This window comes from Diceros bicornis, chromosome 23 (assembly GCF_020826845.1).
Source record: "Diceros bicornis minor isolate mBicDic1 chromosome 23, mDicBic1.mat.cur, whole genome shotgun sequence".
NCBI classification, from domain to species: domain Eukaryota; kingdom Metazoa; phylum Chordata; class Mammalia; order Perissodactyla; family Rhinocerotidae; genus Diceros; species Diceros bicornis.
This window is the reverse complement of record NC_080762.1, coordinates 28550902-28576984: the sequence shown is the minus strand read 5'-3', so window position 1 is coordinate 28576984 and position 26083 is coordinate 28550902. Positions and strand designations below refer to the sequence as shown.

Below are 26083 nucleotides of genomic sequence, written 5' to 3'. Positions count from 1 at the left end.
TTGATTGCAATGGATTGGGGAGAGATTGAGTTGAAAGAAAGTAGAGCCTGTAGACATAGATAACTCTCTTGAGTACTGGGGATTGGGGTAAGTATGACAGGAGAGGAACCATGTAACTGAAGATTATATGCAAGGGAAGATAGATCATAGACTTGAAGCTGGGTGATAAGGGAAGTCAGGACAGGAGGTAAATATCAAAGAGTGAAAAAGTAGGGTAACTGGTCTTCGGATTGGAAGATCTGATGTGATCTGAGGAATTTTTGGAGACAGGATAGTAATTATGGGAAGACTAGAGAAGAGGACGTTGGAGATAGAGGCTTGGAGGAAGTATGCTTCATAGTGCTTCATGGTGTGGTGCCATTAAGTGGACTGGGAGTGGGTGGCTGGGGTGGGAATGAAGGGGAGAAAAGATCAGATGATGTCAGAGGTAACAAGAAGTAACAGTAGCAAGGAAGACAGTGAGCCAGGTATAAAAGTCTTCAGTCAATAAGGGGGATAGACCATGAGGTCTGTGGATGATGGCAACGAGCAGAGGAGCAGCAGATGCATGATGTCATGTGCTTCAAAAGGAGGGATTGGGGGCGGCAAGAAATGATCTAAAAGTAGTCACGAAAAGCAAGAAGAACCCCAGCCCAATGCCATGCCCCTGTTCCTTTTTTTAATTTTCAGCCGATGTCCCCAGATTTAGCCAGAACAGTTAAATGGTTACACTAACCCGGACTGCATGCCTTCCAGCAATTCGTATCGGATTTGTCCCCAACACCTGATTTAGGAGTTACCACCCCAGGCGGGATATCCCTGGCTTTCCTTCTGATTGAATTCATCTGCATTGGGCATGATAATTATGTCCCATAGCTCAGTGTTATTTCAAATGTATTTTCCAGTACACAATTAGATTCTGAGTTCCTCTACTTCATTTCAGCCATCTCCAGCGACAAGTATTGTGTTATACGGACATGCTATTTCTTGTTTGAGTTGAAGGTCTTAATAAGGAAATTGAGGCTCAAAGACATTGAGTGATGGGCTCAAAGCTTTCAGCTAATTAGGGGCAGAGGTCTTCGTGCATTTCAGAGTCACTGGGAGACTTTAATGATATCCAACAGGCAAATTCAGCCCTGACCCAGCCATGATCAGTTTTTACTTCAGAGAATGGACTCTAGACCTGTAGAGAATGTAGACCTGTCCAAGAGGCCTGGAAGTGAAGTGGACAGGCTTTAAAGCACATTTATAAGATATATTCAGGAAAGGATCTATCCTGATATAAAACTAACCATCCCATACCATTTTGCTTATCAGATTGGCAATGATGATAGCTGAAAAATGCCAGTATAGCCAAAGTTGAGGGAAAAACAGCTACTGGTGAAGTTGTAGATGCATTCATCAGTCTTGGAGAGCAAGTGGGACGTATCTATTAAAATAAAAAAACTCTTATCCTCCAATGTCTACATATCTTGTTTTTATAACTCTATTGGGATATTTATAAAGAGGTTCTTAATCATTTCAAATTGGGAACTAGCTATAGAATCTTAAAAATACGTTTTTGTTACATATATCGGAACACATCTCTGTAATGTGCAGTGTGTCTTTTTATTCTTCTTTAAGATCTAATTACCAAGGGTAATAGTCTATGTCTTTGTCCAGTAGAATTCATTTTAAATCTATTTTTCTTCCCATAGGGAAGGAAAATGGGTAACCCCTTCCTTTGTGAGGTTAATCCATAACACAAAAACTTATTTCTTGAAACTGATTTTTCCATGATTATACTGCAAACCAATTTGAGATGCATTTCCAGTGCTCCAGACACCACTGGCAGCACAGTTGCTGATGGGAGTGTGAGAAAGCAGACTCTCACCAAAGTAACTGCAGTGTGGTGTATGCAAAAAATATTGGCTGCTCCTGGCCATTTCTGAGAGTGAAATAGCCTTGATATGGAATTGCTCTAACGGGAGTTAATCCTGTATAGAAAAAGTTATGAATCGCTTTCAAAAGCTTTTTCACACCCCAAACCACCCCCCTCAACATACACACCATTTTAAATTGTGGTTTCGGCTAAGTTGTGGCTTGCTGCTGCTTGTCTTGCACTGGTTGGTTGGTTAATAGGAGGACTGCTCATGTGTCGGCCATGTTGCTTCTTCTCGGTTGCCCCAGGAGGGTTTGGTGGGGGGCACTGGGGTTGAAATGAATAATCACTGCTGGCTTCTGTTTTTAAGAGCCCAAGGAAATGGCAGTCTTCTCTCCTTCGACCCCCTCCCCCAAAAAAAAGCCTAATGAAGATGGATGGATTCCCTTCCCCACAAAGGGCGAAGAGGATGCCCTCCATCTGCAATAAGAATGGTGGGGTGACTCTTGGGTCCCCGCAAATGCAGTCCTTTCCTTGTGCTGTTTTCCTGGGGTTTCCTGGCTGTGGCTGCAGCTCAGCTCTTAAAACCTCCACCTCCAGGTCAGGCTGAGGTCAATGTAAACTAACTCAACACCTCCTTTCCAGATCATTCTTCAAATGGCAAAAAAATAAATTACCAGGGGAAATAACGTGCTTAGATTTTCAAAAGCTGCCTTGTACACCAAGTCTTTGCACTCCCAGTATTTTCACATCTTGGCTACAGAGCAGGTAATCTTGGCACAAACTAGAATGATCTAAAGTTGGTAGAGTTTTCCTGATCTTAATCTATATTCTGCTCATAAATGTGCCCCACCCCCACCCCTGAGAAATGAGCAGTCACATTTTAAAGCAAGAACATGAACTACTAATATGTCAGGCATGAGTCTTCTCCTCATTTTCAGGTATTTAAGAATTAGGTATGATTGCCTGCTGCACGTGAGACATTTTTTTCTCTAAGGCATAACTTCATGTATAAAGATAATGAGTCAATTCAGCAATTCCTGGTTCCTTGAAAAATAATTTTTAAAAAAATAGAAAAAACATGGAAGAAAGGCATTATGGTCAATCTCACAAATATTTGTTGGTCAGTTCTGGAAATTCCATTTTAAGTTTACTACATGCTGAATCAAGTTCTTAATCAAATCATTTGTTAGCCTGAGATTAAAAAGATGGAATGAGGATAAGAGCTGGGAAGGAGGGTAGAAGGCAGAAATGTGTCAAGAAGCTTTTTTGCTGTTGTGTTGGTTAATTTCCCCCTTGTGTGCTAGTCTTATTTAAAGTAAATTGTCTTTTGTCATTGTGCCAAGTGTGTGGCTTATAGGGATTTGCCTATATTCTGTTTTAACAGAGCACAGTGTAGAGAGTAGCTTTGAATTTAAAACTGTCTTAAAGAGTTCAAAGCTCACTCACTTTGCAAAAGGTAGTAATGCATTCTTGTTAAAATTTTACCCCAAATCCAGCATCTGGGATGGACCCAACTGCAAGAGGAAGTACATTTCTCATAGATGAAAGGGAGAGATCACTTCCTGCCTAAAAATAGCGTTGTATTTTCCAGCAGTTAATATCAGCTGGAGGTAGGATTAAACAGTAGTTGTCTAGGAGAAAGAGACAATAATTGAGTGTGACTATTTCTTCTGCAAGGACGGCCCATGTGGTGAAAGTTAAGCATCGTCATTCAGATAAGGCCCCAAAGAAGTTTGCCTCGATGTCTATTTAGCTCTTCTGCAAAATGTCCTCTCTGGGTGTTGAGACACGGACAGACAAAATCCAGGCCTGTTCACAGGGCTCCCAATGGCAATAGTTCTCACGGGGTCTTGGTGGGAGGCTTAGCTAGCAGGGAAGCTGTGCGCTGTTAAAACACAGGTGGATATTTTTGCGATGGGTCCAAGTACAGAGACTTGAAGAGTATTTGCCAAATGACTTGAATCTGATGTTTTGAGGAACATTTGAATAATTCTACGCTGGCATGAAACTGGAGAAAGCAAGTTGGGCAAAAACGAGTGCTTGACTTCTGAGAGCATGCAGGCAGCACCACTATATCTTGACCTCTATTAGCAGGAAAATTCTCTCTGGTTTTCCTGGCAGGGTAAGCATAAGTTGGGTCTTGATGTTTCAGTTGTTCCCAGAGCTGATTCTCCTTAATGAGAAGGAAAGAATGCACACTTAGCCAGAGTTCTCACACATGCTGAATTAAAGCTAGCATTGATCGGGGAACTTGCCACTGGGGGTGAGGTGAAAGGGACAGCAGGGGAAAGAACTTGGGGTGCCTCACAGAGATGGTGGAGTTCTCAGCCTGGTCACTGAATTGGTCTTTGAACTTGGGACAGTTGCTTAACTGAGTTACTGTTGCCTCATCTGTAGAAGAGAAATGATGTTCCACGCTGTTAGTCTAGCTGGTCCTCAGTAGGACGTTAGCCAACCATAGCTGCTGTTAATGTGACTAACCTTGCGCAAGCTGCAGGAAGGGTCGAGGACTCTCATTGAATTTATTCTCATCTCCAGAGTACCTGGAGGATGTCTATGGCTTTAAAGTCTTTTTTTGATCTTATACATTATTTATTTAACAACTCTCTTTTTTTATTTTTTTGTTTTATTGCAGTCACACTGGTTTATAATTATGTAAATTGTATATCATCATATTTCGGCTTCTGTATAGACCGCGTTATGTTCACCACCAAAAGTCTAGTTTCCATCCATCACCATACATATGTGCCCCTTTCCCCCTTTCGCTCTCCCCACATTCCCTTCCCCTCTGCCAATCTGTTCTCCGTATCTATGTGTGTGTTTGTTTTTTTTATCTTCCACATATGAGTGAAATCATACAGTATTTGTCTCAAGGTGCATCCATGTTGTTGCAAACGGCACAATTCCAACAAGTATTTCTTGAATATATATCTGCCCCCACACAAATCAATGCACAAGAGCTAGACCCTAGACAATAATACATTTTCAGAGAGCATCCTATAATTTAGCTCCTTTTACAATGCCTTGTGCTGTTAATAAGCTGAAATGAACAGTGGCTAAAAGTCTTGTAGGAGGAGATCATAACGAAAAGTTCACTTTTTCTCATGGATATCGTTAGCATCATGTATTATTAGTAATGTTCAGGTTATTGTAATTATATGTTAAGAGGGCTACACTTTTGCTATCCAAATAGCTTTCAAAAGGATGTTTTTAATTACTGTTCATATGTGACTAGGCTGCCTGTCCAATAATGTCATGTCAATATTATAGAAAATGATTCTATTATTTATCATCTGTAGTTTATCAGTTTATTTTAAATAAAAACTGGGTCAATAGGCCTTCAGATAAGAGGTTAGGATAAAAGAAGATTGAGACGTCATTGCTTCCATAGACTGAGCCTATGACTTCCAAAATCAAGGGCTGCTTGGTAATCCTAATGGATTGACTTCCAAAATTCCTTGGATTTGCCCTGCTGGACTTGTCTCTCTAGGGCTTAGCTGGATCCCTGCAGATAGATATTATGGTTTATATACAGTAATTCCACTTAGTCCAGCTGTAAATTTAAGTCTATCGTATTAATGTAACATTGAAAAGCAGCTTCCCTCATGTCCCTGGAAGCTGAACCTGTCTTTCAGGCATGTTTAGCAGAAAATCAAAGATTTTCAATTAGTTGGTTGAGAGACCCTTGGAGAAACAGCCGCCCTTCGTAACCACACATTGTCTGTGGTTTCTGCCTGCTCCTTCCAAATGGGACAAATGAAGAGATTCTGTTCATGGTCATTAATGGACAAGCTTTGGTGGGGGCTTTGTTCTTAAATGGGGGCTTTATCTTATCCCTGCTGGTTAAGCCCCTCCATGCAGTCCTCACCTGTCATATCTGTCATACATTTAATTCATCACACTGGGGGACAGGAGCTAGCTGATCATGTTGAAAGGCAGGCGGGAGGGAGCTGGAGGTGGGCTTGGTCAAGTCAGTCTTAGAACTTTACCATCAGAGATACTTATCAGATTTTATTAAAGATTTTTAGACAAAATTTTAATCAAGTAGGCAGTTTTGTGAAGGACAATTTTCTGCTTCATAATTTCCCCTCAGGTTGGGAGAATTCTGCTTTCGCCACAGCAGGTTGGATTTTAGGATTTAGCATTTCTGAAGATAGGACAACAAAATCTGTTTAATCTTAGAATCCAAATTAAAAATATGATGGATGTTCTTGGGGCCGGCCTGGTGGCGCAAGCAGTTAAGTGGGTGCGCTCCACTGCGGCAGCCCGGGGTTCGCCGGTTCGGATCCCAGGCGCGCACCGATGCACCGCTTGGCAAGCCATGCTGTGGCGGCCTCCCATATAAAGTGGAGGAAGATGGGCACAGATGTTAGCCCAGGGCTGGTCTTCCTCAGCAAAAAAAAAAAAAAAAAAAGAGGAGGATCGGCAGATCTTAGCACAGGGCTGATCTTCCTCACCAAAAAAAAAAATGATGGATGTTCAAAAAATGGCATTCTTCTGCTCCTCCCTTATCTAATTTTTAACTTTTTTCTGACTGTAAAAGTAATATTCATTCTTTTTTCAAAAATTTCAAAGATTTGAAAAAATGCAGAAAAGAAGAAAATGAATACTATTTTCATCACCTAGTTGTAACTGATTATTAATATTTCATGTACGTTATTTCTAATCTTTTTTCTGTAGAAATATATACACATTTTCACCAAAAATCCTTATAGTAATGTGAGCTCTGAATCCAAGTATTTTCTCCATTATTACATATCTTCTGCAACACTGTTATTTATTATAAAATTAGGAAATGCTAATCGTTAGAAAATATTCTAACTATGTATATGGACATTTGTTAAGCACATTCTGTGTGCCCAAGCCCTTTTCCAGATATTTCATGTGTATTAAGTGATTTAGTCTTTGCAACCTCCCAATGAATTGAGTGCAATTATTGACCATTGTGCTGATGAAGAATGTGAGAAGGAAAGAAGGTAATTAACTTGCCTAAAGTCAGATAGCATGTAAATAGTAGAGACAAGATCTTAACCCAAGCAGGATGATCGCAGAGCCAATTCCCTTAACTATTACCCCAATGATCTCATAGAATTTGCTTGTATAAATAATACATTTAACCTATTTTATATCATTGATCATTTGCCTTGTTTTTAATTTTTCAATATTATAAACAGTGCTTATGGTCAATAACCTAGTAGCTAAGTCTCTGGGTACATCCACAATTACTTCCCTAGAATAAATTCTTACAAGTGTAATTTCTGTGTTAAAATGCATGAGTTTGCTTCTTCAAAAAGCTAAACAGAATTACCACATGACCCAGCAATTCTACTCTTAGGTATATACTCAAAAGAATTGAAAACAGAGATTCAAACAGATCCTTGTATAACAATGTTCATAGCAGCATTATTCACAATAGCTAAAAGGTAGAAACAACCCAAGTGTCCATCAACAGATGAATAAACAAAATAGAATACATGAATGGTATATACAGAGAGAGAAACAAAATGTAGTATAGCCACACAATGGAATATTAGTGAGCCATGAGAAGGAATGGAGTTCTGACCCATGCTACACGTGGATGAACCCTGAAAATGTTATGGTAAGTGAAATAAGCCAGACATAGAAGAATAAATACTGTATGTTTCTACTTATATAAGGAACCCAGAATAGGCAAATTCAAAGACAAAAAGTAGAAAAGAGGTTACTAGGGGTTGGGGGTTGGGGGTTGGGGGTACGGGGGAATGGGGAGTTATTTTTTAATAGGTACAAAGTTTCTGTTTCAAGTGATGAACAAGTTTTAGAAATAGATAGTGGTGATGGTTGTACAACTGTGTGAATGTAATTAATGCCACTGAATTGTACACTTAAAACGGTTAACATGGAGAATTTTGTGTTACACATATACATTTTACCACAATAAAAAAAATGTATGCTTGTCAGATTGCCCTGAATCAAGATTTAGTACATCTTCAGCTATACTATTATTTTTAAAAATTTAAAGCACTTTATATATAATTTATCTAAATTATATTTAACTTATTTGACATAGGTAAATATGTTCACATAGTTCAAAATTGAAAACGTGCCAGAAGGTGCACAAGGAAAACTCTGCACACACACCCGGCTACCCAGTTCTTTTATGCAGAAGCAACAAGTGTTTTAGCTTCTTGTGGAGCTGTATGAATATATGTGCAAAGTATGTATATTCTCCTTCCTCCCTTTTCACATAAATTGTGTCTCCTAAAGCATTCATTTAAATTTGTATTTATAGAAATCTCTCCCACTTCATGCACTTTTTAAAAGCCTGATTAAACTTTCCCTTTCCCATCTGTAGTCATACAATTGAATGTTGTTATTAAACAGGCTATACTGAGCTGGGGGGTGGGAGTTGGGCCAAGAGATGGACACCCGTGTCTGGAAACATAGTGCGGTCTCAGGGTAACCTTTCCAACTCTAGATATGATGATACCCTAATGTCACCTCCTGCACAGATAAAACAAAAAGGCATTTTCTTTCCCTGCATAAAGAAACCAACATTATCTTCTCTAGTTTGTTTTCTGATGAAAATAGGCAAGTTCTTTAGGAATTTGCACTGGATGAACATTCTCTGTTTGGAGGCTGTGATGTGTCCCCTACCTTTGACCGCTATTATGTTGGCATGGACAGAGCCCTCCTCAACCACAAGTGACTTCCCATCACTCACCGATCTTTGTGCACCATGGGCTGGCAGCATCAGGTTGCAGAAAGCACACAGGAACGTGGGGGTAAAGACTTCAGACCTGACACCAGCTCTGCCTCCACTAACCACCACCTTTGGCAGGTCACTTAGCATCTCTCACAAATGAAGGAGGAGATGACTGTGCAGTCTCTTCTGGGGTCTAGAGTCCACTAAGTGTTTAGTAGCTTAGACAGGGTCCAACCAGTTAAAAAACTTAAAACATACGCAGCTTTGAACAAATTCAGTGACTTGATTATATATAACTCCCAATGTCTATGTTTAAATAAAATAGTAGCTCCTCATAATGCATAAATGAAGATTCTGAAACTGCCTTATGATGCAGAGGTTTTTTTTTTTTTTAAATCAAGGTTATCAGAAATTGTTTATAGACTTATGCAACTCCAAAGTGGTGTTAAGAGGAAAAGTATGGAAGAATCTTTAGAATTGAGGGAAAATATTACAGGTTTTTTTCTTCCAACAGTGATAGACAGCTAGAATATCCTTTAATAATTGTATCTGTCATGGAAAGAAAGCAAACTGGGACCTGAGTAAAATCCCCACTTTGTAAATTCAGATCACGGTGTATCTTACTACAGCAGGGAATGACATCACTGTTCGATAGCCTGGCAGCCCTCTCCACTGCTCGGATACCATGGAGAAAGAGAGAGGAGCTTCTCAGATACTCTAAATGACGCGTGCCAAACACGTGGAAGGTAAATCCCCTAATTCAGTCCGTTCCTCCAGCATTCCCTGGCAGACAGCCAAGCTAAATATTTCTGCTGGATAAAAAATGCACTCTTGTGCACTGCACTCTTAACTGGTTGCCTGACTTCAGTGGAAGGGGTTGCCTTAGCAAGGAGAATAGGAAATGAGGAATTGGCTTCCAACCCCCTGTGTATGTTTTTTCACCTTAAAACATTTCTCTAAGCTATTTATGGACTGTGATTGGATTAACTTATGCTTGAAGGAAGGAGAAAAATTGGAAAATAGATTTAATGCAATTCTTCCCTCTCCCCACCCACCACTTCCCCCTCAATTTGTTTTTAATGATTATCTTTTCAGATTTCCTAGGTGGCTGTCATTTTGTGTCTGTTGCATGTTTTTTAGCTAAATCAATTTTCAAAGACTGTTACATTTGGTCAACTAAGAGGCCCAACATATGGACCAGCGGGTGTGTGTCAGATGGGGATTATACTTAATTGTAATTTATGACAAAACTGCTGACTTCATTAAGACTAATTAGAGGAACACAATTGGGAATCAACATTCACATATCCTCTTCTAATTGTTTTAGATGTTTTTCTTTTACATAAAAGACAGGACATTTTTATTGTAAAAAGAATATAAATGGAATCATATCATAGTACAGTTTTGCATCCTGCTTTTTTCATCCAGTAGTATATTATGAGCATTCTCTCATACCACATTCATTTAAAACCTTTTTGAATGGCTGCGTAATACTCACATCATGTGGCCATATTTAGCAATTTCTATAAATTTGAATATTCAGGCTGTTTCTATTTTGTCATAATTGTACATAACATTGCAATTAATATGTTTTTATAACTTTGCTTCAAGTATTTTCTTGTCAATATATTCCTGTAAGCATAATCATTTGATCACAGGTCATGAATCTTTTTTTTTTTTTTTTTTTGTGAGGAAGATCAGCCCTGAGCTAACATCCATGCTAATCCTCCTCCCCTTGCTGAGGAAGACCGGCTCTGAGCTAACATCTATTGCCAATCCTCCTCCTTTTTTCCCCCAAAGCCCCAGTAGATAGTTGTGTATCATAGTTGCACATCCCTCTAGTTGCTGTATGTGGGACGCAGCCTCAGCATGGCCGGAGAAGCGGTGCGTCAGTGCGCGCCCAGGATCCAAACCTGGTCTGCCGGTAGCAGAGCGCGCGCACTTAACCCCTAAGTCACGGGGCCAGCCAAAAGGTTATGAATCTTTAAGCCTCTTGGTATGTATTGCTAAATTTCTTTCCAAAAAAGTAATACCAACAAAGTATAGTTTGTAAATATCTAGACATTTAACATAAATTTTCAAGAATTTCCATATTTTTATATTTTTCTCTATGTAAATATTGGGGGCATTATTAATATTTGGGAAAAAATGCCCTATGGCATAGGGCTTCTATCAGTTTTTCATTTGATAGACATATTGGGCTCTGGCTGTGTGTTAGGCACATGCCATATCCTGAAGAGTAGCTTTTACTACTTTCAAATATTTATTCTTAAGACAATCTTTCACTCCTTTTCTTTGAACAATCATGATTTATAATGATAGATTTGAACCATCTACATTAAGAATGCATCTTGCTAATGACCATCCATTTCTCTTCTAATTCTGAGAATGATCAGAATCTAGTTTGATAAGAGCAGTAATATAAAGGCCAATAAAAATTAATACACAAAGATGAGAGTACTGACCCACTTCCAGTAGAATGTAGAATTCTGAGTTGATCTTCCGGCACTGGGTATTGCATTGGTGTTTACCCATCCATACTCTTGGTGATGGTTTCCCTTCCTAGTCACAATATTCACCCATAACTGGAATTAGGGACACAATCTGTGACCACAGACCCAAGCCAGCCTAAGTGGCCCCTGTGAGTACAGAACTCATGTCCTTGGCCTCACTGCTCCAGTTCTTCGCTAATCTCAGAGGCAGATTGTCTATTACCCAGTGATCACCCCACGCCATACATTCAGATGCCATTCTCGTGAATGTTCCACAACCACGAGGGAGGATCGGAGAAGACGATATTTTAAGTGTAAATATAATCTAAAAGGTGGGCATCTGATTAAGTAAAGCAGTTGGTTTCTAAACTTGGCAGCACATCGGAATCATCTGAGGATCTTTAAAAGCTAGTGGTGCCAGCTCCCAGGCCAGCATTCTGATTTAATTGGTGTGAGATGTGACCAGGGCATCAGGATATTTTAAATCTCCCCAGATCATTCTAGTATGCAGAAAAGTTTGAGGACTACTGAAGGCTTTTGTGTGGCATATTTTAATGACCTCCTATCAATGTCTTCCATTTGTGGATGCCCTGGGCTGGGCTTCTGCCTTTATGTCCACAGGAAGTCATAGACATGGATCTTCTTTACCTACTGTGAGGAAAACCTCTCCTTCATACTTCTTAGCTATTTCTTTGGGGGCAGGAAAAGAGGAGACAAGTGAGGAGTAAATTCACATTCTGAAAGGTAGCAACAAACTAACCTGGAAATCACTCTGCAGGCATATTTTGGGGAGTAATATATGGGTCTTAAGCAGAATTTCAGAGTATAAATGAGATAGTTCTGGGAATTGTGACCTTCTCTGTCCTCTCTACATTACAGTGCAGCACACAATTGGGCGTGCCTCGTCTGCAATGAAGGTGTTTCACATTCCCCAAGCACAGCTCTCCTATTGTTTGTTATAGAATTTGAATATTGGTCCGGCGCAGGGAGGGAGAGAAGCCGGGAAGCAGCAGTGTGAATTCCTTCACACAGTTAGTTAGTCCCACAGTTAGTCTCTTCTCTGAAACCCGGCTCTAATAAAAGTCAAGGCCAAATAACCAGATTCAACGTGTCCCATTCGGGAGCCTCCGCCCAGATGTGTGTGGCTTTTTCCGCCTTTCGTGGTGCTGTCTGCGTGGGGGAGCTGTGGCACAAGGCTTATGTCGTGAGCCCGGAGTAAATCAGAACAGAAACACGGTGGGGTGGATTTAGCTCTTCCCTGGAAAGGGATGGTTTCTATACTCCTCGTCCCACACAGACTTCCAGGGGATGCTTTGAAGGGAACCTTATGCCAGCAAGCCTTTGAGCTTCCCCAGAAGACGTGGCCTGTGTTGTGTACAGACTTGACTCTGGTGGGCAGGGGAATGGGAAGTAGCGAAAACGACAAGGGCGGAGTAGAAGGGACGAGAACTGGCTGCTTGCCCTTCTTTTCCCTATGAGGCAACCGATAGGAGTAGACATATGAGATCCCAGTGATAAGTGAATTTGTGCCTGTGTGCATATCATTCTAAACCCACGGTTTCTGTTTGATTACCTATGTTAAGGGCAATATTACATCATAGCATATTCTAATATTTCTTCAATCTAAAAAACGATTAGGGGCCAGCCCAGTGGCATAGCAGTTGGTTAAGTGCGTGTGCTCCGCTGCTGGCGGCCCAGGTTCGGATCCCCGGCGTGCACCAACATACTGCTTGTCAGGCCGTGCTGTGGCTGTGTCCCATATAAAGCAGAGGAAGATGAGCGTGGATGTTAGCTCAGGGCCAGTCTTCCTCAGCAAAAAAAAAAAAAAAAAGGAGGATTGGCATGGATGTTAGCTCAGGGCTGATGTGCCTCACCAAAAAAAAATAAATAAATAAAAAATGATTAAACCATTTTGTTGTCCCTGTCTTCTAGTCAGCGGAACAGTGTTAAGGAACTATTATTTTCATTTATTGTTTTGCCTAGATAACATGTGGCTATCTTATTATTGATTAAGAATTATTTGTGATTTTTAAGTTTGTGTGAAGAGAAAGGATTAAAACTTAGTAACTGACTTCAACAAATATATTTGTTGGGCCACAGTCAGTCACTGCACATGGGGTCACAGGCCCAGTAGCCGTCTGAGGAAGGAGACCTGGCTCTAGAATTGACCCTGATGCAAGGTCCCACTCCCTTGTCTGCATCCCTCAGGGCCAGTTGTGACTGGAATTCGGCATTTTTCAGATTTTAGAGAAGTAATATTGATGCATATACACAGTGAGGTGTCTTATTCAAACATTAGTGTTTCCACAGCAGGAAACAGCATAAGGTTTCACATTAATTGAGGCAAAGACGACAGCCGGTCTCCAGTCAGCAGCAGTGGGAGCAGTGCGTGCATGGTTTGGAAGAGGGCAAGACCATGGGAAGGCTGTGAATCAGAGTGATAATTCTGGTGGCAGTGGTATTGATGAAGATCGGAAAGGAGCAAAACCGGAAATGGAGAAAGCAATTAGAAGACCATTGTAGTATCTTAGTGATGAGAGTTGATCCATGGTAGTGGGAATAAAAAGTAAAACAACTTTCCATTTTCCGTGCTTTGGGATTTGGGGATTGTAGATAAGATATCGTGGGCCTGTACTAGTAACTAGGTGACCAGAAGAAAATTACATTCTCTGTCTAGAAGTCAGTTTCTTCTCTGTGAAATTAAGAGTTTAGATCAGCTTTCTAGGGAATGTAACTTTCCATGGACTGAATGCTCCAGAACTTGAGACTCAAATTGCCAATTGCTCACAGCATTCTGTACAATAGTTTAAAAATACATGAGTAATGTGTGTTTGATCATTGGTTAAATAAAACATGATATGATATATGCACTTTGGAATACTCTATAGCAATTAAAAATGATGCAGACGTGGGAAGATGTTCACATTAGTAAGTGAAAAAAGTGGTTATAAGACACGATTTATAATATGATTCCATTTAAAAAAAAGATACTTGGATAGACTCAAGAATCTACACCAAATGGTTAGCAATGATTGTTTTCTTGGGGTTCACTTGGTAGCAAGGAATAATAAACCCCTTTAAACTACCTCAGGTATAGAGCTGTTTGTTGAGCTTTATACAAGCTCACACCAAATCATCTCATGGACATCTAAAAGCAAATGCAATAAAGTTGCTGTGACATTTTAGGAAATATTCATTTCTTCTTTATTTACAGAAATTTTGCCATGAGCACTGATTACTTGTGTATTAAAATAAAAGAGTAATTTATTTTTAAACGTAAGTTTTTGAAAACTTTCCCAGCTGAATATTTCCTTGATCAGCATCACTCTTGATTCAATTCCCAAGTAGAACCTCAAGAAATATCTTGCTTCTGGTTTGAGTTCTGCTAATAACTATTTGTTGTTAAATTCAATGAACCCATCTCAGATAACTCTACATATGAAAAAAAGTACATATTTTTGTATAATACCCTCTTACCTAAGCATCGGTTTTATAGTTTTGTGTTATAACCTTTTACCTTTTAGATCAAAATGTTTATTTTATAGAATCAATCTTTCAAGTTTACTAATTATTAAAAATAATTTTTCATAGTTCAGAGGAAATTTGGACAATCAGAAAAAGTTGAATAATATTTTAAAATTGCAGTTCCTTTTTGGTTCTTTACATCATCAACTGCTTCAAAACAATTTATTAACCCAAGCAGGGTGATGTAGAAGAATTCAATTATTGGCTGATCACTGAGAAGTGCTCTTAACCAACTTGCTATCTTCTCCATGTCCTCTGTATGGTGCCTTGACTTTTTACTCCCATGCCTCTCTAGTCGGCTCCTCTCTAATATTCCTGAGCATTTCTGCTTTATATTTTCCAATCTGTATGCTTACTAAGAGTTGTTTGTATTTGTTCCCCAACTTGATGATGCTAGTTGTAATTATGCAATTTAATTAAATATTATATAAACCAATGAAATATAAGTATTAAGAGTGGGTTCCATTAAACCCAAATAGAACTCTTTGGAAAGACTTGCTAAATACTAATTGAAAGTGTAAGGGAAATAGGTGTGGGTGAAGCAATTATGAAATATTGGGGGAGGTGGCATAAATCTAGGACAATTTTGCACTCAGGTTAATTGGACTGAAAGGCAATGCATTATGGGATGGTTTATGCAGAAGAGACTTTGGAGACTGCAGAAGAAAGAGATTCATTCTCAAACAGAGGCCTTGGTCCTATATCAAAGATGGAGAAATTGACATTCATTGATATATTGGTTTCAACTACAATGTTTAAGGTTAGTATTTATCATTTTTTTGTGAGTCTCTGATTTAACTGGGTAATTAAAAAACTGTTGGTCCCTATTGCATTGAATAAGAAAGCATCAACTGTATTGACTATTGACCAAATTTTTTTTTTTTAAGTATTTTTGACCCTCATTACAGAATTTGGTTTGTATTATCAATATCTCTTAATATATCAACATATCTCATTTATAGAAATTTTCTATAAAACCAAATTTTTATAAATTGAGCCATATTTTTAAAGGAAGGACAATTTGCTATTTAAAGGCGTCCTTCAGTGTCTTCATTTCTAAAGCAAACAATTTTCAGAAGTCCTCATTTCCTACACTAAATGAGATTTCTAGAAGCTAAAGTAATGTAGCTAGCTCTGGGTCTTCACCAGTTGTATATATTTTGAGACAACTGGGGTTTTATTTCATTCAGAATAAAGACATAATACTTAGCAACAATGACTTCTTGGGCAATTGATGAGATAAAAAAGCTTTACATAGCCTTATATTAACCATTAAATGTCCCTGGTTCTAATAAGCGTCTTCCCCGCCTTCAGAGGCTATTGTGTTTGTTTTCCTGTAGGATTATCCCAGTTTTAACACACTGAGAATTTGTTACTGTCAGATGCTCATCAGGACTTTAGTGAAAAGGAGACATAATTTTAATTGAATATAGACTTTCCCTTTTCAGGTAGAGTTGCAGAAACTTCTTTTTCCTTCATCACCATGTTCTTATTCCAAAAGTCAAGGGAGTTGATATAAGACTGTCATAAAAATCACTACAGGTAAAAAGTCAAATGAAAACATATAAAACTCCAAATATATGCTTGAAATCTTATGTGGCACTAGTATTGAACAATTAAACAAAACATTGGAATTGTACTGCATTTTTCTTTTGGTGTACAGAAAAAAGAATTTATAGTGATAGTGACTGAAAAAATTAGACTTGAAATCACAGTATTTTGTGTAGAAGGCATCCAGGTAATTGGATGGTGTTGATTATGTTTACATCAATCTTCCATTTAAAAAACAATTTACTTTTTAGTAGGAAAAAAAGGAAACATTTGTCTCTGAATCATTTAAGACTCTATAGCACTGGAAAAAATAATCCAAATTAGATTCATTAGATCTGAATCAATGTCTGAGGAAGGCAAAATGCTTAGTAAAACATAGCTGAAATGTAATGGTAATTTTGGACTGTGTTATTTAGGATGGGGAACTGTGTTACCTACACACAAATGGACTGTATGCAAAATGGTTGCATAACTTATTTATCTTTGTTTTAAACTGCTTTGCACATCCTAAAACAATTTTGCAATCAGAGTTATCAGCCCACTAAGCATCAAGGAGTTTGTTTTGTTGATTGCTCTTGTTAAACCTAATAACTGTGGGTGGGGTGGCTGTGAAGGGGAGGAGGCTCAAAGACTGGCAGGGGAAAATTTTAGGAAGAGGTCCAGTCCCGGGATGTGCACACGTATGAGAGGGGACAAAAGCAGACCCCACAAGAACTATGTAAATCACAGATGCTTGGAAAACTGTTAAAGTTTGTTTTTAGCGGTGAACTTATTTTCAAGTGCTATTGTCAGAGGTAGGTTCCTCCCTTCGCCGGAAAATACACATTTTTATGCCTGTGGCCTCTACTCCGGAACATTTTTTTTAAATTCCATGAACAAGGGCTGAGCAGCAGTTTATACTTTCTTTAGAAAAGGAGAGAGTATCTCCTGAGCCTACCGCGATGCTTCATTCTCGGGTGGGACCTGAGAACCATTTTTAATCTGTTCATTCAGCGCACGTTAATCAACCATCTAATACATGCCAGGCTCTGTGCTGAGCGCTGGGTTTTCAAAGATGCCTGGGATTGCTCTCGGGCCAGTAGGAAGCTGACCACAGAGACACTGCCTGGGTTCACTGGCATGAACAAAAAAGTGGTACACATGAGGAAATGGAACCCAGGGGCACAGCCGGGACCGGAAGCCAGGTGTCCGGGGCGGTGCCAGCGCTGTTACCTTTCCCGGAAACTCCTTAGCAAAGCATGTACTTCAATAACCCAGTATTATATATTGACTGTCGTGCTGGTCTTTGCTGGTTGGGACTTCTGAAATTAAAAATATTTCAAAGAATGTCCAAAATCGTATGAATGAATGTGTAAGTTTAATATGCGTAACAATTTCAAGAATCATTTCTCACACTGTGTTTTCATTTGCAATGGTATTTTGAAAACTTTGGCTCCTAAGGAATGGAGGAACATTATCAATCAAGAAAACTTTTTGTTCAATCTGGCAGAACAAAAGGTTCATAACTTGAGCATTTTTATATTGGTGTGAACTAGTTGTTAATGAAAGAGAGGTTAACAGAGAAAGAAACCTTTGATTTGTTTAAATATATTCTGGATAGGACATCAAGATGAATTGGTGTCACTTGTCTGATGAGTGAAAAGCTTGGGGAGAACACTGAGTTAGGCAGTGAGGAAGCTGGGATTAGTCCTTTCTTGCTGGGTAAATGTGTTTACTTTTTTCCACCGGTATTTATACTAGTTAATGTGTTGCAGCAGATAAATCTACTTCCTGACTCCATCTTTCAGCGTGTTCTCCTCTCTTTGGAGCTGACAAATGGTTCCAGTTTGACACAGTTTATCAATTAAGCCCCTGCTGGGTGCTGCCAGCCGCTTGCTCAGACTACTGCAGAGAAAAGTGAGTTATCTGCAATATTTTGTCCCTAGTCCCTCTCTCTAGAGGAGGGTGCGCCACTCAGGAACAGAGTCGGATGGCCCTGAGTTGTTGTACCTCCCGTAGCGCACGTGTTTTCAGTCGAGCTCATAATCATCTCCTGGTAGGGTAACTGTAAAATCCCATCAAATGAGACCCAATTTTCAATTTTATCGGAAGGGCAAAATTAAACCTTATTTGATGGCTGTTGTCATACCTCTGACGCTGAAGGGCACTGAAAATGCCTTACATTTGCCAACCACTCAAAAATCATGTCCCCAAAAACGATGGCAGTCCCAGAGACTGCTTCTTTTGACAGGGGCAGGACAGAAGTCATTTCATATCAGTGCTTCTCAATTTAACGTTCATTCACACTAACGAAAGGTGATAAACTTAAGTTAAACAGCATGAGAAACTTGAGTGGGTCAGGCAGAACTTAAGTTTTATTTTTTAACCTTTTTATTTTAAAATATTTTTTAAAATACTAAAGAGAGTGGTATGATGCACCTTATGACCCAGTGCAACAATAGTCAACTCAAGACCTGGGTTGTGGGGCCGGCCTGGTGGCGTAGTGGTTAAGTGCCCACGCTCCACTTCGACGGCCCGGGTTCGCTGGTTTGGATCCCAGGCGCGCACCGATGCAACGCTTGTCAAGCCATGCTGTGGCGGCGTCCCATATAAAGTGGAGGAAGATGGGCACGGATGTTAGCCCAGGGCCAATCTTCCTCAGCAAAAAGAGGAGGATTGGCAACAGATGTTAGCTCGGGGCTAATCTTCCTCACAAAAAAAAAAAAAGACCTGTGTTGTTTCATCTATACCCCAGGCTACCCCTGATGATTTTGAAGCAAATCCCAGAAAGCATATAATTGCGTCCATAACTGTTTCGGTATGTATATGTGAAATACAAGGATTTCTTTTAAAATCAGCAAACACATTATTGTCGATTATTGGAATTACTGTTAATTCCAAGGTTATATTTTTTAAGGACAGATGACTGCACGCTCTTTAGGCTACTGAGTAGGGATAGGTTGGAAGAGATGGCTTTTTATAAAGATTTTTCAACGTAAAAAATATACTCTAGGGACCAAAATTGGATTGCAAAGATAATTTTGCTCCTGTCGTAGATTCTGGAAGGAGAGCACGCACATGCAGGCACGCACCAATCGGGCATTTAAAGCTCTGTTGTTTAGATAGAATTACATGCTTTCGGGTGCTGGGTGAGAATGAATACTTTGCTCAGTAGCTGGTGGTGGCAGCATAATTAGTGAGGTGTCAGATACAAGTAGAATCACCAAGGCATAGACTCCACACACACGAGCACACGCAGATTTGGCAGCTAGCAGTAATCTGACAGCTGGATCCTAGGTGTGCACCGTGCCACTAGTTGAGGCTAATGCAAAGTGTGGGTTAGTCACTGGTGTGCCCGTGAGCATGATTAGCTGTTACCAATTAGTAAACTGTCTGAAGCCCCAGAGTTATTGATTTGGGTGCAGCCTTCTGTTCCACCATCCCCCACCCCGCCAACACCCTTCCTTCTCCTCCCATCGAGCTATAAGGAACACGAGAAAAGAAGAAGTGGAAAACGGGTCCAGATGGGAAGAAAAGAATGCTGAAAAGATCCTGTAGGAAGTAGGTCAGGTATTTTGGAGATTAGAGTGGCGTGCTTCATCCCTGAATGCAGGAGCCAGGGACAAGTAGCATACAATTAGGAGGAATTAGAACAGCAACAAGTAGCTTGGATTTATCAGCTTTAATTGTCTATTGTCAGGACAGAGCTCTCCTCCCGAGGATCATGGTGGCCGTCTACATCCTAATACTGTTAATGGACCTCCATTGTGGGATTATCTCCCCTAAAGACGGTGCCTGTTCTTTTAAAAGGAGCTGTTGGGAAGCCAGCCTGAAAAACACCGAGCTGTTGCTTTCTCTGTGATTGGTCCCATTCTAGGGTAATGCAGTGTTGCCCTTCTGTCCCCAGGGCGCACCTTAAGGGGGAAGATGCCTATTGAACATTAACCCCTGTGCCCCAGCTGCCCGGTAGGTACTTGCAGGAAACAATGGGGAAGATGGAGACCAGATAAGCCAGGGCAGATGGCTTCAGAATCTCACAGTCTTCATGTTAAAAGGTTTCCTGGCTTATTCTTAGTCAACATTAGAGAGTTTTTCAAAAGATAAGGTGTCTATTATTAAGTTTGTCATTGTATTACCTTCTCTTTCCTCCAGCACTTCTCATCCCCTAGGTGGGGAAGAAGGTGTTAAAGGGACCAGTCACCACTCTCCAAACCCAGGCACTGAATTAGGTTTGTTTAATTTTATTCACATCACCACCAATTAGCATTTGAAAGGTTCTACAAGAGGCGCATCCCCTCTCTCTCCCTTTCCTAGCCCACCTGTACCTTAGGCCCAAAGTAGGTGCTTAACAGTACATGAGGATTCAATATAGAACTCTGGCCTCTCGGCTGGAAATCCGGAGAGCCAAGTTCTGGTTTCACTCTCTGCCTGAGCAGCGGCCTCTCTGTGGGCTGGCATCCGCCAGGTTCACAGTTGTACATAAGATGCAGATATCCAGAGGGGGCCAGGAGGGATGACCTTTCCGCTTCCTGACCTCTGGCCCTCAGTTTCCTCAGCAGGAAAATGTGGTGTTGGGCTGGATCTGTGGTCCTCAACTCAGCTCTTTGGAGCAGAATTCGGGGATGGGGGCATCTGTCTTTAAACAAATTACAAAGGTCCTCCCTTTTTTTCCTTCTCTCTGTTTGGCAAAGAGTTCAAAGGATTTCACTACTAACATTTATAATTCTGTCTCTTCTCTCCTAACTCATCCTGGCGCATAAAAATCAAACCTCTACAATCTTGAATCTTCCCTTAGAAAGGATGAGAAGAAATCTTTGGTGCCGTTTTTCATAAGGAAGAATCCCTCTTTGCTCCTTTGTGAAACGTTCTGTGGTTTCAGGGATGCACGCCGCAGGCCTGACCGTGGAGCACTTCTGTTTCGTGGGGAAAGCTCTTGCCCACACTGGCTCTCCTGGACGCACAGCCACTTTTCTGCTCCTCTTTCTGGTCACCTTTTCACCTTCATTTTCAAGCCAACTCACTCTTCTTTCATCTTACTCTAGTAAAACGCTCCTATCGACAGCCTCCCTTTTTATTTCCACCTTAAGCCCTCCCCTCTCTCCTCCCTCTGAAAGGTGAGAGAAGCAAACATTTGCCCCACAGTCTTCCTTCTCTTGTGTGGAAGCCGCTCTTCCTCTCCCCTAAATGAAGAGAAAAGGAAAGAGAAAGCTGAGTTTCAGAATGTACACCTTTCCTGGTGCCTCATTCTCCCTTATTTACAGTCCATAGTTTGCCTTCTGTTGTTAGTTTAGTTTTATTGCTTTTTTCCCACCCAATGTAAGATTCAGAAATGTGTTTTGAGTTCAGAAATGGTCTTCCTTCCCATGTCCTTCCCCACAGGCTTTTCAGAAATTTAAATCCCTCTCTTGTCTGCATAGTCACTAAAATAAAAACATAATCAGGAAGAAAAAGAAATATTGGAAACCTACCTTGGTTTCCCCACACATCTTATGAAAATGATTATAATTGCTGTTGTTATTGATTAAGTTGGTGGATGTCAAACTCAATGAATAGTTTTAAAATATATAAATGATTCGATAAGAACACAACCGTCTGTCTGAAGGGAGAGCTAAAAAGACACTTAGGTGCTATGATAGGCAGGTGGTGCTGTAAATACTGAGACCTCAGACATTGTGTGGATTTTATAAAGTCCTCCGGATGGTACTTAAGAGATCTTTATTCCCAGGGAGGGAAGGGAGCTCGACTTTGGTTCTTCAGTTTACTTAGTTTTGGTTTCCTTTATTTAGGAAGTCAAAACACTAACCTCATTTCAAAATAGCCGGAGCCCCCTAGGATATCAAGGTTTAGGCCCTGAATGTGTTTGTCTGAAGTGTTGAGGTGGTGAGCTGTGTCAGGAGAAGGAAGGCTTGTGCTATTTTTAAATTGATGCAACACTTCATTGACACATATCATACACATATCGTACCAGTGACACACACACTGCATTGTAACATAGCATGTGTCATACGTACATTCTCTCTCACTCACACACGTACTTGCCCTTCTTGTTGGGCTTTAGAAAAAGAAGGCAGCCAGAAAGCCGAGCCCAGCGATTTGAGCAGAAAAGGCTGTTCAAGTTTAAAAATCAAGTGTCCCTCTAGTTCTCAGCCTGGCTTTGAGACATGTGGGAGGGCTTCAAAGCCGAGGTGCCCCTCTTTTAGAACTCAGACCTACAGTTGGTCCCCAAATGTTTACCAGCATGAAGATGCCTAACTTACAGGAAGTGGGAAATGGGTGTGGGGGGTAGGGTGGGTGGGTGTGTAGGGAGTGGGGAGAAGAGGGTGGGGGGTGTTCTCTTGATGTGGTTAGTCTGTCATTGACCTTGTTTGGGTATAGCAGGAGTTGAATTAGAAAATGAAAACACGTTTCATCTCGGGCACATTTCATCCCATTTTTTACTTTCTTTAGGAAAAAATAATTTTTTCCCCCCAAGTAGAGTCAGGTTTCCAGATTTGGTACTCAATTTCCCTTCATTCTACAATAGTCTTCCCCTGCAGTCTCTGGCCGCCCACACTGCAATTCCCAGCCCACCCGAGGACTAGGACAGACCCAGTAGCTGAGACCGAATGGCACGGGCTTGCTGAGTGTCATGATGGTACCATCAAAGGGAATAGATGGGGGTTTCTGAGAGCAGAGCTGTTTGGATCATTCATGATTTGCTACCATTGTGCACACTCTTAATGAGAGAACTCTGCCAGAGAAATGCTGATTAATAAAGGTAACTGAGGGTTTTGTTTTGTTTTTTTTGGTGTTCTAACAGGGAGGGAAAAGATATAGTGACTAAAAATGCACCAAGTTATTACTTAGAAACAAACATTTTGAGACTTCAGATTCCAGACAGTGGCAGCCTCAGAGAGCTCTCTGCGCAGCTGTACCGATGCCAATGTCTCCCTGCTTTAGTCAGCATTCTAAATGCGATGCTGGAGGCTTCTAGAACAGGCGAGTGAAGTTCAGAAGGTCACCCCCTCTTCTTCCCCTTTAACATTTTTGTGCTGGACAATACCTAAATATGACTTTATGAACATGCTTTTTCCTATTATGGGGGCTGCCGCTTTCTCTTTTGTCTTTCTTTTTTGCATCTTTCACATTGAATTATATTATTGCCTATCCTTGACTGCTATAATTGCAACGAAAGTGGTTGGGTGGTTTTTGATATCATTTTGAGACAAGCAGCAAACATTTGAAGGATTTTATATTCCAACACTCTGTGTCTCAAAATTTCCTTAAAGTTCCACTCGTGGCCTTGTCCAGCTCAGCCAGAACACCTGGAACTAATTTTAGGGTTGCCTGGCTAAGCCCCACACTAGTATTTGAAGTCTGCGTCTTCCCTAGACTCAAAGCCCGTGTCACCACCTCTGAAGGTGAGTGCAGGCTGATATTAATTAACAGTGAGTTGATTCACTGGCATCTTCCAGTCATTAAAGTAAATATTTGGCTTGAAATAGCCTCTTCCCACCTCAAATATCCAGCTTTTTGCCTATTCCCTTACTCCATCACGGTTGACTCACCAGCCCTTGCATGGTGTATGTGGCCTCAGAACAGAGTTTGATTCTAAAAGGGAAGTGAAATACTCTTTAACATCTGCAGGCGAGACTGTTTGAACAGCAGGCCGGCCTTCGGTATGACTACATTGTTTTTCTGTCCATTGTGGCGCTGACTCAGCATCAGTTAATAAACCCTCTCAAGAAGCCTGGATTTCTCTTGTTTAATTATCATCTTGGAGCTTTCTGAGCACTCTTTTAGGAATTGTTCATTCAGTTTTACACCCCCAGCTCATCTACCCACTGAAAGTCCGGTTTCCTCTTGGTGCTAGTGTCCCCTCTGGCATAACGTGCAATAACAGGCCACCAGGCAGTAAGTGGTGAGTGTGTGTTACTTATGTCCCCTAGTGGGAATTTAATTGTTCTGTGCTACAGAGATGGTGGAAGGACTTTAGACACCAATGCCATTTCCTGGCAAATAATCTTTTGCCTCCCACCCACACTCCCAAAAAGATTTTAGAAAAGTTCCTAAAAGAAAGAAAAGAAATTTTAGAGATAGATATATTTTTATGATGGAGTTGGGCTTTTATTTTGCTTTGTTTCATTTCTTCCTGTAAACAAATACTCCAATGTCCACTTTATTGTATGACTAAGTTGGTATCATTAGGCTGGGACTGAGTGTGTGGACTCGGGGGCGTGTGTGTGTGGACGTGGGTGTGTATGCACACGTGTACTTAAAATGTTAGAACAGGCATTGCAGCCTAAGGTGGAAGGACGGATGATTTTAAAAACAAGCAGGAAAAGTGGGAGACTTGGGTCTCAGTGACCTAAACAGTACTTGTAATGGGGTGCTTGCTATAAATGGATCCTTTGCATCATTGTTTCTCTGAATTAGAGAATTCCTTGCTGAAGGCACAAGACCATTGAAGGAAGTAAAGCATCTGGTTTGTTTTGTAATGAGAAGCAGGAATGCAAGGTCCACGCTCTTAATAATAAACAAACAGGACATTGTATGCCATCATCACAGGATGTCCTTCCTTCAACAGAGGACTGACGGGGGGCTGGAGGAAAAGCCCGACAGGGCTCAGAACGAGCCCCACTAATTGCTGCCTCCGTCTGCCTTCCACTCGCAGTGATCAGTTCAACATTCCCTTTAACTGTGAGACGGTTAATGCTCTGCACTTTGCTTACACACTCCTTGGAAGTCTGGCTGTGGGTTTTGGGGAGGAGAGAAAAGGCAAAGAAATTTTAATCTGTAGGATTACAACTTTTTCCTAATTCACTATTTACTAAATAGTTGAAAGAGGGAAGTTAGTTCTGCCAAATTTGAATGTATTTTAGCTAGCAGGCGAAATGGAAGCTTATAACTTTTGGTGTGTGAAAACATATTTCATGGGCAATAGCTTGAGGACTAAACAGTTACATTTTATTACATTCGATGCAAAAATAATCTCACTTGCTTTTTTCAATTAAGTGTTGTATATTCTGTAACTGTGGAGTTGAGCCGAAGAACTACAAAATTTTTAGGTAATTTTTAGGTTTCCCTTAATTTAAGGAACATGCGCCCCCTTAGAAAGCCTCAGCAGGAAGGAGGGAGGTCTGGAGTATTTAGAATACAATACAGCCCGAGTAAACGTTGAGGTTAAGTGCCTTCAAAGGGAAGTAGGAAGATTCCAAGTAAATGTTGAAATTCTGTGCGGGGAGAGGAAGCTCTCGGCGGCTCGCAATCTGGGGGAAAGCCCTGGGCTGAGCTCTGCGCGGCTCCGCCGAGTCCAGGTGTGGCCACGCCCCCACTTCAGGCAGCTGGTAGGAGTGAATCAGACGAATGGGAAATCTTCTGCAGGGAGGGGAGAGGAGCCGCCGGTCTGGTTAACACAGACTGAAAGTGCAGCCGTGACACTCGGCCCTCCAGTGTTGCGGAGAGGCAGAGCAGCGCGCAGCACCTGTGCGCCGCCGCCGAGAGCCGGGACGCGGGCGCCCGGGCGGCCGTAGGAGAGGAGGGACCGCCGAGGTGCGCGTCAGTCCTCAGCCCGCGAGGGAACGCGGAGGAAATGCGGACTGTGTAGGGATGAGCGACACTTATCTCAGATGTTGGATATTTGCTTGGAAAAACGTGTGGGTACGACCTTGGTAAGGAACTTCATCTTGTTTTTAATTCTGAAATTGATCTGAAAACTTTTTTTTTTTTTTTTTTTTTTTGCTAACGTAGTCTCAGTAGAAACCAAAAATGCTTCTGCTTTAGGGCACTTAGAACTGTCAAACATTATAAGACTTTTTCCTTATGAATCATTAACCCTTTCAGTTCTAGGCATAATTGTCAATTCATTGAAATTTCGGTAGCGGCTCCCGCCCGCCCCCGTCAAACAAAATAACTACTCCGGCTTGGCTTCATTTTTACATTTTGTTTTATTTTAACGTTTATTTGGCATCGTGACTCTACATGTTGGAACTCAATAAAAATAAGCAAGTTTGTTTACATCGTAACTGA

The 26083-nt window shown here is 40.8% G+C and overlaps 1 protein-coding gene across 4 annotated transcripts in view; it reads left to right on the top strand.

Moving 5' to 3' along the window:
- PRDM1 (PR/SET domain 1) overlaps positions 1 to 26083 on the top strand; it is a 102112-nt gene that overhangs the window by 54333 nt on the left and 21696 nt on the right. The window contains exon 1 of one of the 4 annotated variants that reach the window (XM_058566548.1): positions 25323 to 25725. The exons of 2 other annotated variants lie outside the window; for them this stretch is intronic. In XM_058566548.1, coding sequence (XP_058422531.1) covers positions 25664 to 25725 — 62 coding nt within the window. In that variant the 5' untranslated portion in view covers positions 25323 to 25663. Of the gene's footprint in view, positions 1 to 25322; positions 25726 to 26083 lie in introns of those variants that run through there. One more of the 4 variants, XM_058566545.1, reaches the window with a different exon arrangement.